The sequence below is a fragment of the Haliaeetus leucocephalus genome, unplaced genomic scaffold, assembly GCF_000737465.1.
Source record: "Haliaeetus leucocephalus isolate CR32 unplaced genomic scaffold, Haliaeetus_leucocephalus-4.0 Scaffold933, whole genome shotgun sequence".
In the NCBI taxonomy this organism is placed as follows: Eukaryota; Metazoa; Chordata; class Aves; order Accipitriformes; family Accipitridae; genus Haliaeetus; species Haliaeetus leucocephalus.
Window position 1 is genome coordinate 4,423,439 of NW_010973369.1, and position 13,400 is coordinate 4,436,838.

At 55.6% G+C, this 13,400-nt stretch overlaps 1 protein-coding gene across 1 annotated transcript; it reads right to left on the minus strand.

The window, feature by feature from the left end:
• Positions 1-3,537: 3,537 nt before the first annotated feature.
• On the minus strand, positions 3,538-13,390 carry EMILIN3 (elastin microfibril interfacer 3). Its single transcript, XM_010584105.1, has 4 exons — positions 13,194-13,390; positions 9,241-9,363; positions 5,973-6,220; positions 3,538-5,432 (listed from the first exon to the last, which is right to left on the minus strand). Exons 1-4 carry the CDS (start codon positions 13,388-13,390, stop codon positions 3,538-3,540), a joined length of 2,463 nt encoding a protein of 820 aa, XP_010582407.1.
• Between the last annotated feature and the right edge of the window lie 10 nt (positions 13,391-13,400).

Consider the following 13,400-nt stretch of genomic DNA (forward strand, 5'->3'; position numbering starts at 1 on the left):
AAGGTGGATGCAAGCTGCTGGGGTTTTGAGTTTTCTTCACTAATAGTCACTAACAGCAACAATTAATAAATAGTGCCTTAATCCAGGCTGCCTCTTGTCTGCTGTAGCCCTGTGCATGGAAGTGGGAGCCAGGCTCTGTGTCATTTTTACAAACGTGGTTGAGTTTATCCTATCCTGCTGAAGTGCCCTGCCAAGGGGGTCTGGTCTTGGTGGAGATGGGAGCAGGACCTACAGCTTCCTTGGACTGTGGAGCAGCTGCACTAGAAGAGGACTCTCTTTATTTTTTTGCCTGCTACCTTCAGGTAATGTTGCAAAATTGATTTATTACAGGAAGCAAACCCTGGCTTTATGTGTGTGTGCATGGGGTGAATCTCTCCTGTGCCAGTAGGCTACCACGATCTTGCGCTAGAGCAGGAGCTTATTCCTGTGCCCCTGTATTGGAGCGTTCAAGGAAACCTCAGCTATCCTAAAGCAGGGTTGGGCTGGGACTCGACCAGCCTGTCTCCGTGCTGGGTGGGGGACTTCTCTGAAATCTGGTTGCCAGCCCTGCTGGGTGTTCATCCAGCCTGCTGCCCCTGCTCTGGGAGCTCTCAGCTGTAACTACATAAAACAAAACAGGCAGGAGCACTGCTGGGCTCCTTCCTCCGATTTGGCATCCACCTTCTCCTTCCCTGACCATGGGTGAGAATGTAAATCATCTAGTCTGCCTGCCTCTGTGCTTTAAGTCTAGCTCTGCTTTTCTGAAAGCCACACAAGTCATTTTGATCCTGGAAACCTCAGCAAGAAATACTTTATTTTTTTTCCTTTCCAGTACAAACACTTTTTCAGCTTTTAAAATCTGAACGAATGTACAAGGTTTTAAAAACAATAAAACATAGCCTTTTAACAGGATCAGTTATCAACTGCCTCAGAAAGCTGCCCATGCAAGGACAACTGCATAGGCACCATCTTCCTTCTCTGCAAGCAAAAAAAAAAAAATTTAAAAAAATGCCCTATTTTGTACAAAGTTCCTTTCACTTTTTAAAAATGAATAGCTGAGAACTGAAATACAAACTGTCCATAGCTTCAAGTGACTAGTCAGGAATAGTCCAAACATAGCACCATTTTCTGGAAGGTCAGACTTCTTCCTTGTCCTAGTTTTGTTATGGCCAGTCCCAGCTCCCTCTGTGCTGGAGGAAGCTGTTGCTGTTCAGCTGCTCTCTAACCCAGCTCTGCCTGGGAAGGGATGAGCCTGGCCCTTGGCTTAATTTTCTCTTTGGTTGCTGCAGCCTTTTTTTCTCCCTGTTGTGAGAGGATGGGGAGGGGGCTTGGGCAGGATGCTCCTGTGGGGCAAGGGCTCCCTGGGCCCATCGCAAAGTGCCAAGGGCTGGCTTGAGACCCCTTCCGTGGGCTGGGGGGGGGGACAACACACATAGATTTTGTTGTCTAAGAGCAGGTTTTGCAGGATGCCCAAAGGCAGTTGGAGGTTGCTCCTCAGCTGGAGAAGTGTCTCAGCAGCTGTAGTGTAGCTCCAAATCAGCAAAGCCCAGAGCAGCAAGAGTAGCTTCTGGTGCTGTGAGCATCCAGCAGCCTGTGAGCTGGCAGGGGTGAGCGAGTGGTGGGAGGCCAGGTCCCCTCTCCCTGCTCATACAGCTGATGGCCCATGCTCCTCTGGCAGGGGAAAGAGCTTTTACTGTATCAGGGTAATGTGACGCAGCCAACTGGACTCAGTGATCCCTGTGGTCCTCCTCAGCCTGGAAGCATCTGTTCCAGGGAGCTCATCCAGTTTTTATGGAGGAGAAATGGCGCCCAGATGCATCTCTGCTGGGAGTTGCTGCTGCTTTGTGCTGGTCAGAGCGCAGAGCTGCTCCTTTGTGGGACCGGCGGGGAATTGTGGTGCAGAAGAGCAGGGATGGCCTGGTGAGGGTGATGGGCACAAGGTGGGAGCTGAAGGCAAGCTGGTGTGGAAGGGTCCGTGAGCTGCAACGCTGAGCTGATAGAAAAATATGTTCCTCTGCTATAAAGTGCCAGACCTGTTAAGATGGAGGCTCTTTAATTTCCTCTTCATCCCTTCTGGTAATGAAGTCCCTGTTGATTGAGCAGCAGAGGACACCCGTGCTGGGCTCCCCGGGAGAGGCGGATTTAGTGTGCAACAGCCCACACGGTCCAGGCGCCTGTTCCGTAGGGCAAGGCTGGAGTTGCTGAGGAACATGTACAACCTTCTCCAGCCTGTGTGTTTGTGGGAAACTAGAGTCAAGTTGGATAAATAATTTTTTCGTTCCCAGGCTAAGCTGTGGAGAGGTCTCGAGAGGTCTTCTCAAAGGCACCCTGCCTCCCCCTTCCTGGTGCTCCATGTTGGTGTGGGTCCCCAGGGCTGCTGGCATCCCAGCGGGCTCAGAGGAACGTGAGGAGGATGCAGGCTCCTGCTCCCGCACTGCCGGACAGGGAGAGCCTCATGCTCACACCTGGAGCAGCTGTAGCTTTCCTGCCCCAGGATGAGATGAGGGAAACCACGTTCACAGTTTAAGCAATAAAACAGGAGAGAAGTAGAGCTGGAGGACAGGACTGCTCCATGCCCACCTTGGTCTCTGTAGGCACCTATGGACACACATCTCTTTGGGGAAGACACAAATAACCCTTCATGTCAGTCTCAGGTGTAACCAGAGAGCACAGCGAAGTGGGATTGCAAAGCACGGCAGCCCTGAGGGACTGCGGGGCCCTCCCCCAGATGCTGCTGCGGTGGTTTTTAGCTGCTCAGTGTGGTTCTTCGAAATATGGCAACGGATACAGGAGCAGCAAGAGGAAACTTTGCAATCAGATGAGCACCATGACAGGGGATTGTTCAAAAATATACATATGCATACCATATATATATATATATGCGTGTGTGTTTTCCTAATGCATATCCTCATATGCTCTGTAAGGCATGTGCGTTTGCATGAAGGAATGAGTAGTATAAATGGATTTACCGTACATGAGGAGAGCTGCCATCTCAGAGAGGGGAAGGCAGCTCCCAGAGGGGTGTGTGAATACGTGTGTTCTTTGAAATCCGCAATTCCTGTGGTGAGGTTTTTTTCCCTGTAAGGAGCCCTGGCTCTGCTCAGTCCCTGGATTAAGATGCAGGTGGTCTTTAGGTCAGAGAAACTCTATTCCTCAACTGACAACTACAGGGTTTTATTCTTCAAGAAGTGATAAATCCACAAAATTAAAATAAAAAAAAAATTCCCGCCTCCAGCTTCCTCCTGAATTGTCCTTCTGGGGTCATCAGCCCAGGAGCCAAAGCAACGCCCCCAGCCAGGAGGCAGTGACCCTGCTGCACCAGGGTCAGGACAGCTGCTGAGCATCAGGCGGTGAGTACCGTAACAGTACGGAAAAGTGGGGCTGACAAGATATTTTTTTTTTTTTTTTTTTAAAAAAAGGGGTTGTAGCAGCTTTTAATTTATCTTTTCATTAAAAAAATTATCCCAAGAACTGTTGTCACATTGGAGCAAGTCTGTGTGATATAAGTTAATCCTGTCCTTCATGGGGAGGAGAAGGAAGAAGTGTGTGGCAGCATGGCTAATGCTGCTTCCCCTCCGCCTGTTCTTCCAAGTGGCCGACCTGCTCCGCCAGCTCAGAGACCTTGGCTTGGCAGTCAAGCAGGTTGTCCTTCAGACCCGTTATTTCCTGAGAGTGGGCAGCCAAGGTGCCATTCATGTGGTCCATGTAGTCCCACAGACTGCCCGTGTGTTTCTCCAGTTCATCCCTGATGCCATCCAGGCTCCCCGTAACGGCACCCAGCCTGCTACAGACGCTCTCCACCCGGGCCACCCGGTCATCAAAGTGAGCAATCTCCTGCTGCAGGTCCTGGGCCACGCTCTTGCAGGAGCTCAGATCACTGACAATCCTGGCTTTGAGTCGCTCTAAGTCTCCCTTGAGATTCAGGACACGCCGGTTGCTGAAGAAGAGCTGGGAGCCTTGGTCGTTGACTTTCTCCTGGATGGAGTGGACCTCATCCTCAATCTTCCGCTCATGCTCATCCAGCGAGGAGTTGATGTGTGTCATGGTGTCCGAGTACTGGGAGACAGAGTCCTTGAGCCCTGTCAGAGACTTGCTCACAGTGTTCAGGTTGATCTTTAGCAAGGTGATCTCCCCTTGCAAAGCCCCCGATGCTTCCTCCTCGATTCGTCGCTGGATCTCCAGGATGGTGGCGTTCAGCTTGCGCAGGAGGTCGTAGTTGCTGTCCATCCGGAGGAGCAGGTCCTGGTTCTTGTTCTGGCAGTCTTCAATCTCTGTCCGGAAGGTCTCCACATCTTTGGAGGCGGAGGTGCAGCCCAGGGAACAAGTGCTCTCCAGCGTGATGAGGCGATTTTGCAACACCTCGAGTGTCTCGTCCGTCCGTTTCCTCATGTTGGCAAGCTCCCCCTCCAGCACGGGCACCACTGCTCCGTCCATGCCCACAGGAGAACTGATGTTGTTCAGCTCCCCTACAATGGTCATGAACCTGTCCTCCAGGGTCTGCATTTTATCTTCAAAGGCAGTCCTCATGCCATCCACCTCTGCCACCACCGTGCCTCTCATGCTGTCCTCTATACCGGAGCAGCAGCTCCCCGTTTCTCTCTCTGTAGCATTGAGTCTGGCTTCCAGGTCCTCAAAGCGCCCTTCAAAAAGGTTTCCTAGGGTGACAGTGGAGATTTCTCCATCCAGCCGTGAGTGCAAGTTCTTCTGGGACTCAGAGATGCTGTGAAGGCCTTTCTCAAGGATGTTCATGCGATCAGTGAGGTAGTCCAGGTTGCTACAGCAGCTTTCCACCACCGTCAGCCCTTGGATCTGGGTCTCCAACTGGGAGATCTCTTTCTTGATCTCTAGCTCCTTCCCGTCCAGCGTCTGCTGCAGCCGCAGGTTGGCAGCTTTCTCCTCCTCGCACTGCTGCCGCACCTCCTGGATCCGGAAATCACACGTGGTCTGGATCTTCCCCAACTTCTTCTCGAAGCCGTCAAGCAGCTCTCCACGCAGGTTGCTCAGCCGCGTGTCCACGTACTCCTCCAGCAGGTCAATGGACGTGAGGGGTGAGGGCCGGGCTGACTCCAGCAGATGCTTGATCTGCCCGTCGTGGTCCAGGACCATGCCACGAACCTCGTGCAGCAAATCTGCCTTGGTTTTCAGCACGTCGCTCACCTCTGTCACTTTGGTCAGGATCTCCCCCACAGGAGGGTACGTGGTGATGTCGGCTTTGTCCGCCACATCCACCAGGCCATCAGGAATGATGCCAAAGCCCACTGTCGAGTCAGGCGTGCCCGGGCTGTTCATCAGGGAGCCGATCATCTTGGTAGTATCCTCCTGGATGGCCAGCCGCAGGCGATCCCCCAGGCCGCTCACCATGTTGTGCAGGCTGTCATAGGACTGGGAAAGGCGCCTCACCTCCTCCTCCAGCCGATCCAGGCGGTCCCCGAAGAGGCCGGGCAGCTTCCTGCCTGCACAGGGAAAGAGAGAGGGCACAGTCAGGGCTGGTCCTCCTTTAACTTCCCTCCTTGGCTATCTTCTAGGTTTGAGTCCTTTTCCATACTAACTAACGTTAGCTCCTGCCTCCCTCTTGTTGCCATTTCAGCGAAGTATCAGTCCACCCTTCCTCCTTTCCTCTACATCTCTTAAGCTGGTCAGGAGACCCTCTTCCTGGGATCAAGCCCTACGCTCCCAAGTTCAACAGCAGGTGATGAGAACAGCCGGGGGGAACTTCGTCTTGAGACGCCCTCTATCAACCCCCAAATTAATGGGAAAATGCTTTAAAGCAATGAGGAAAGGCAATTTTGAAATGGCATGTTTTGAAAGAATCTAGATTAAAAAAGCAAGTGATCCTCAAAGCAATCAAATGTCAGGTCTCTGATCAGAAAGCACGTCACCCACTGAAGGTTTGCCAAATTCATGCCCTGTGCTGGAACAGAAAGAACTGGGAGGTTTGCAAGCGTGCCAGTGGTGTGGCAATCTGGGGATGTGAAGCAGGAGCGAGATCTCACCGTACTGATTCTTCTTTGGTCCTGGAAACAGGTCAGGGTGGCTTTTTGGATAGGGAGGAAGTCTGGGGATTGGAAACATCTTTTGCCCGGGAGGCATTTTAGGGCTGGGATGTTGGGGCAGAAGGCCGGGTTGGTCAGTTGGGCTGTCGTGGCACCCTTCTCCCATGAAGCCTGGGCAGCACCTCCAGGCCAGCTCGGTCACTGTCTTGTATCCAATCTTGTATTTGGGCCTGAAGAAGGTGCGGTACCTTTCCGGGAGAGGGAAGGAAGAGAGAAGACCATTTAGAGGAGCAACCTCAACGTCAAGCAATAGAGAAGAGCAGGATCATGGGTCCTGTTGGGTGTGGGAAATCCAGGCACATGGGAAAGCCTGGCTGAGACCCATGTGCTGCACCTGCAGACCATGACACACCTCCTCCAAGAGCTCTTGCTGCACCATAGCTCAGTGGAGCATTACAGCACCCGTCCAGGGACATAGCTCATTAACCAGCACTCCAGAAACATGTGCCCACCCTCTCCAGGACTGGACCACAAGTTGCAGGTGTGACAGCACATGGTGAGAGAAGAGTTCTCCCCACCAAGTTGGTAACACAACTAGATGAGCCTGAGAAACAGCCCAGGCATGACAAGGGACTATCTGAACAGAGCCGTTATTTATGTATCTGTTTTCTGGAGACATGTCTTTTTTGGATTTCTTTTTTTTTATACTGGGACTCCTGTTGTTAGTTTGGAAGAGCAGCTATAAGTGTATTGCTTTGATCTCTGGACTGATAGATGACCACTGTGACAGATGCCACACAGTTTGGCAACTTTTGGCCCAGGAGAGCACAAGATGAAATGATGGAAGTGATTGCAAAAGCCCTGCAAGAACAGATCACTTCCAGGAGGGGTCTGGGCTGCTTGTCAGTGTGTTTTGCACTTTGAATTGACCTAGAGAATTTCCTAGTGGGGTAAAAAAATCCTCTTCTCAACTGTAATCCTGTCCCGAAGCCTTCAGGAGGGTTGAAATACCTTTGGAAAGGTATTTTCTCTATGTGTGGAGGGCATCAGTTTGATCTGAAGCCTAAGTGGCTTGGGCTGGTGTTGCAAGATAGAGCTTTGGCAGTGGGGCATCAGAGCCCCGGCGAGGTTCACTGGGGTGATGCTGTGTGGTGTGCACAGAGGGATGGCTCCTTACACCTCCTCCTGGCCCCAACTGGGATGCCCTGGGAGGTTTCTCCATCACCATTTCGGGCACTACAACATTGATCCCCCCATGCACAGCAAACAAGGGTGCAAGCCCACCTCCTTGCCCGGTGGGACACTAACACCCTCCCTCTCTACTCTCACTCTGTGTGGGGTCCCTACCAGCCCAGGGGGGAGGACTCAGCTGCTCCTTGCTCTTCCATGGCACTTTTCCATGAGGTGGCAGGGCTGAGACAGGACCCCGCCAGCACCCATGCTCCCCCCACCAGCCGAGCTGAGCTGTGCAGGGCTGAAGACAGCGCATTTCTTACCACCTCTGAAATGCCAATGCTTTGAACCTGCCTTTTGGAAATTTCCAATCTGAATTTACCAGGGCCTGAAAATCCTGAAGTTTGCTCTTTTGCAAGAACATGCACAATCAGGCCCTTATTCTTCTCCAGCACATTCAGCAGAAGGTCTCGGAGGAGGCAGCACAACCGTCTGTGCTGCAGAGAGGGGCTGCGTAAGGCACTCACGCTTATCCAGTCACTCAGGGCAGCACATAGGGCCAAGCCCCTGCCATCCGTGTCCCCTCCCAGGTGCTCAGTAGCTCCAGCCCAGGCTGCAGCCCCTCGGCAATGCCACTTCCACACGACTCCCAGTGTGACACAGCCACCTTTGTACGTACCGCAGGGCAGGAGGAGAAAACAAACCCAATTCCTCTGTTCTTTGAATCACTCCGAAATTTCTCAACATCAACAATTTCCCAAAGGCATGGGACAGTTTCAAAACAAGCTCTTCTTTTTGTTATTCCTCTTCACAAGCATCGCTGAGTTTCTATGGACTTTCCTTCTGCCTTAGTGTGTAGAAACCTGCCTGGACATACCACAGCAGGAGACTGCTGCAGCCAGCCACTGTCATGGGGTGAAGAGAGGATGAGGATGGCATCCAGAAGGGCAGGGCACCTTCTCTGTGTAATGCTGGAGCCCTTTGGCACCTCCGAACCCTTCTCCCCCTGCTCCAAATGGCAGCAAGGGGAAGTATTTTTTGCAGCTGCACAAACGTTAGCTGATGGCCCTAGCACGTGGAAAAACCGTGTTTCCCTCTCATGCAGGGATGCAGCATCCGAGGGTGTGCAGAAAGTGCAGCTGTGGGTCCAGCTGCTTTCAGAAAACACCCTGGCTTCACCCTGGTTTTGTCTGAAGGGCTGAAGGGACTGAGCAGTGGACACTGTGGAGATGGGAGAGGCTTTGGGGATCTTGTCCACGGGTACCAGCGGCTGCAGGATGTCCTGAAGTCCCCAAATGCTGCTAAAGCACTTGTGATGGGAGGAAGGAAAGAACAAGTCAGCGAGTGGGTCCAACAGCCCATCTCTGCTGGGAAAGGCTGTGTGTGGAGCCCATGGCACCGCTGGCACATGGTGAGTCCCGGCCAGCTACAGCACTGTGTGCCGGTGCCGCAGGAGGGGTGCCAGGCTCCGACAAAAGCCCCTCTCAGCCCCATTTTCCTTGGTGCTCAGCTCTGCTGCTCTCAGCAGGCCCGGGAAGGATGCAGGAGAGCAGCATTTCTGTGCAGAGCAGCATCCCCAGCCAGGGGCTGTGGAGGGTGGCGAAGCACAAAGCCCCAGTGTCCGCTCTGTCCCGGCTCTGGCTCTGGCACGGCAGGGTGTTTCCCTTCAGCACTGACAAGGTGGCAGAGAGTTTTGCAAATATTTTCCTGGGGCAGGAAGCCCTGAGCCATCCCCAGCCACGAGCTCCGTTTCCTCCTCATCTCGGTCAGGCTCTCACCCAGCTGCCATCTTTCCGCTAAATTGCAGGTCTGTGACAAAATGCTTCCCTGCACACGTGCACATGCACCCCCCAGCTTCCTGTGATCTCCTGATTTATTTCTGATGAGGGATAGAGCTCCCTCTCCCTCCTGACTGATCCCGTCTTGCCTCCTCTTGGCACCGCTGCCCTTCCATAAGCCCTTCAGCCCCTTTCACTGCCCTCTGGAAAGTGGAGATTCATGGTTAGAAGGGTGGCACGGGTGTTCGGGAGCCCAAGAGCTGTGACCTGAAGCTGGGAGGGGAAGGGAGCCATGCCCCAGTGTCCCCCATACTCACAGCACTTTCCCCGGGCACTTGGGTCCCCAGCTGCACTTGTGGTACTCAGCCTTCACGTAGCTCTCAGCCCCGTCCTGCAGCGTGCACGTCACATTGCGCTGCACCACATAGGCACAGTAGCTCCTAGGGGGAAGCACAGCGAGACACCGTCACCCCCTGCCCCAGCAGATAGCAGCGCCCTGGCTATTCAACCAGCCCCCAGGCAGGCCTGCCTGCCCTTAACATTGCCTGTGAGGTCTCTGTGGGGGGAAGGAGCTGGAGAGACCCCCCCCAGCTTGTGCAGCTGCTGGGGAGGGCGGCATCACCCACCCCACCCACGAGGAACAGGGACAGCAGTGGGGGAATGCAGGGAGTGGGGACAGAACAAAGTCCCCCAGTGCCCAGCCTGTTGCTGGGTGCACAGGCAAGGGGCAGGCAGGTGCTCCTGGTCTGGCCAGGCTGGGTGAGCTGGCTCCTGCTCCTGGTGTCCCCGTGCACCCCGGCTTTCCCCTGCCCTCACCTGACTGCCTCCAAGAGCCCCCATGGGAGTCAGCGCTGCGCAGTCCTGCTAGCTGCCCTCCGGGTGCCAGGGTGCCAGCCCTCAGCAATAAGGAGCCTTTTCCTTGCTCTGGGTGGGTCCAGGCATCTCCTCTGGGTTAAGGGGGTGCAGCTAAATCCCTGCACCCTCAACACAGCTCTGCTCGCCTCGGCTGTGCTGGGCTCTTTGCTCAGCCTCAGGCAGTGCCTGGCCCACAGCATGCCTCCAAGCCGGTCCTCCCCCAGCTGTGGTCACCTGGCAGTTGAGCCCTGCCTGAGAAATCAGTCTTGGTGCTGGAAATAGGCTGAGCACCCTTGCTTTCTGATGTTTCACTGGCAATTTCACTGTCCGCAAGAAACCCAGAGCCCCTACCAGGTAGGTCTGCAGTGCTGCCGCACCGCCGGAGGCCAGGTGCTGAGCACAGTTGCTGCTGTCACGGTCATGGTCATGTTGCCACCAGTGCTAGGGTCACCCAGAGCCTTAGCCCCAGAGTACAGCATGGCCTAGGTGGTGAGATGAGCCAGGAGGACAAGCAGAACCCCACCAGCAGCAGCAGTCATGGGAAGAGCATCCCAGAAATAGCTCCAGCAGTGTGTGGCAGCAGTGGTCTGTCCTCCTGCAGCTCCTGGAGTGCTGCCAGTGCCAGGGCCAGCCCAGAAGCCTTTGGACCGTGCTGTGGGTACTGTCACACTCGGACCAAGTGTGATGCTACAGTCAGCAGAGGGAGGGGAGATGCAGGCTGGCCGCTCTGCAGGGCTGCAGCATCTCGGCTCCCTCCACCATGAAGGCAGGGACACAACCCAGGTCCCAAGCCGGATGGAGGCTGGAAACCTCTTCAGATCCCTTGAATGGGTGGTACAAGGAGCAAAGCCTCTTCCCTTCTGCCATCATGCCTGCAGCTGGGTGCCACAGGGTACCAGCCAGCTCCAGGCACAGGACCACTCCTGAGCCAAGCAGCAAACCCAGATGCTGAGGGTGAGGTGGCCGGGAGGAAGGCTGCATGGGAAGGGTGCGGGAGTGCTGGTGGGACAGATGGAGGCCAAGGCTCTTCCAGCTGAAGGCAGGGCTGTCAGCAGGAGCAGATGGACTTGGTCCACAGGGGCAGAGACAGCAGGGATGTGCAGTGAGGCAGGGATTAAGGGCACAGGGACGTGGCAGACGGCAGAGCGGGAGGAGAGGACAGCACAGGCACACAGAACAGAGGTGAGGCAGAGACGGAGGGTCAGCAGGATGGAGCAGATGGGCCAGCGCGAGCTGGAGGTGCAGGGAGGTGTTCAGTGAGGCGGGAGGACCAGCCTCTCCCCGTGTGAGTTGGGGTTGCTGCAGCTCGGCTGCCTGGCCACAGGCTGGGAAGCAGCCAGAGTCCCCTGGCATCACCATTGCATGGCCTGCGGAGAGCAGCCTTGGGGCTGACCAGAGAAATGAGCTGCAGAGCCTCAGCCCAGCAGTCAGGGGCTTGGCATGATGGGCTGGATGGTGCTGAGATACATCTGGCAGGTGGAGGCGAGGGAAGGGACTGGGGCAGTCACAGTGGAGCAGAAGGGTTTGGGGAGGACTGCAGTGTCTCCTGTTTGGGGGAGTGAGCGTGCACAAGCGTGTGTGTGCATGCACAGCGGGTGGGTGTGCGCAGCCCTCCCCAGCCCCCACACTGTCACCCTCTGGGGACAGAGCAGCAGGGCTCTGGCTCACCTGAATAGGGAAAGATAGGTGAAGGAGGGACAAGCACCAATGGCAAACACGTGAAGACAAAGTACATCCCCTACCCATGCCAAGGCCTGCCATAATCCCCCAAGTGCCCCTGTTCAGATGCCCTGAGCAGGCTCCTCCACCTCCAACAGCCCACGTGGGGCAGGAGCTCCCTCCATGAAGCAGCAAGGTGCAAGCAGGTTCATCCTCCCTCCAACACCCCGTCTCTCTCTGCTCCTTCCCAGAGGGGACCCCCTGACCCCACACCCCCAGTGCATTCCCCTTTGCTGCCCCCAGGAGCAGCACTAGCACCTCTACCCCAGCCCCTGGCCGAGGGCTCTCTTTGCTCTCCTGGGATGGGCACCACAACTCCCGGCAGCGACCTACATCTCCAGCCTGCCCAGACGCAAGGGGCTCTGCCCTGGCGAGAGGCTGCCAGGCTCAGAGGGTGTGCAGGGATCTGTGCTGCTCCCTGCTCCTCCAAAAGTGAGTCATTTATCCATGCACAGGGCCACGAGAGAGTGAAGGCCAGCCACTTTTCTTAGCTGGAGGGAAGGGAGATCATGTGTGCGTGTGCATGTGGAAATTCAGAATCACTGTCTATCCATAAATCCAGGATCTACTTACAAACACACTGCAGACCCCCTCTGCAAGTAAGCTAGTAGCCAACACAGGCAGATCTACTAGCCGCTACTAATAAACGCTGCCTACCTGTGACTACTTGGGCTAGGGTGGTTCTGACTCACTCTCCTTCTCAGAAACCCCTTTCCTTCTTACCCACCTGTGGCTAGCAGTTTTATAGCTCCAGCCTGATGTTTTAAGAGTGAGCAGCTGGAAAATGTTACAAGTTTTGGAAAGCTCTCACTGGCACTGCCAGTATTGTTCGTCTCGAATGTTACTTTATTCATTTCAGCTTGTTCATAACACCACATCCTCCTCTTTTCAAAGACTCCCGACAGAAACGGTTCTAGCAAACGAGCAGGGCGGGAAGCAAGCCCCCCAACAATGTTAACAGTCTTTTTGCAATTGAATGGAAAAAGTCTATAGTATGTGTAAAGCCCACATTCCTCATCTGCCTGAGCTTTCCAGGTTACTTGAAAACATATTTAAACTCCAGTAAGTCTGTGCTTTACAAGCAAACGAGCAAACTCCCTTCAAACCAATCTGCATTTTCATGCGTAGGTCTGTGCGCTGCCATCCTCCCCTCCCACACATCACAGCCCTGCACCAGTGTCATGCAGAACAGGTACATGCACCTATCCCATAACCACACATGGGCATCCTATCCCCACCACCCCCAGCCCTGTCCCGCATGGGACTGCAGCACACACGTCTCCCACCGCACGCAGCCCCCCAAGCCTTGCTCTACACGGAGGGGGGGCACCGAGACACAAGGGACACCCCTGCCCTGCACATGGCGCTTCAGCCCCGCACGCCAGCCCGTGGTCAGTGCCCGGCAGCTGGTGTGGGGCAAGGGACGCCCGCGGCCGGCACCCGGGGGACCGCTGCCCAGCAAGGGACGCCCGCGGCCGGTACCCATGGTCGGTACCGGGGGTTGGGTACCCACCAAGGGGTCCCCCGGGGATGCTGCCTGCTGAACCCAGACGTGTGGCCGGTAGCCGGTGCCCGCGGTCTGTGCCCGGTAAGGGATGCTCGACGGGAGGCCGTGCCCGGAAAGCCCCGCCGCGCAGCCAGTGCCCGCCGGATCGGTTGCGCGGCCGCGGCCGGGGACGCGCAGAGGGTCGCTTACTTGTGCTTGCCCACGGGCTTGCCGGGGCCGAGCTGCGGGCTGGAGCCGGCCGTGTAGAGGCTGTACCTGCCGCCGTAGGGCAGGGGGGCGGCGGGGGGGTAGAAGGCACCCTTGGCGTCGGCGAGGGCCAGCAGCGTCCCCAGGGAGAGGCAGGCGAGCAGAGCTCCGCGGCGGCGCAGCCCCCGCGCCCGCCGCATGGTCCCGGGC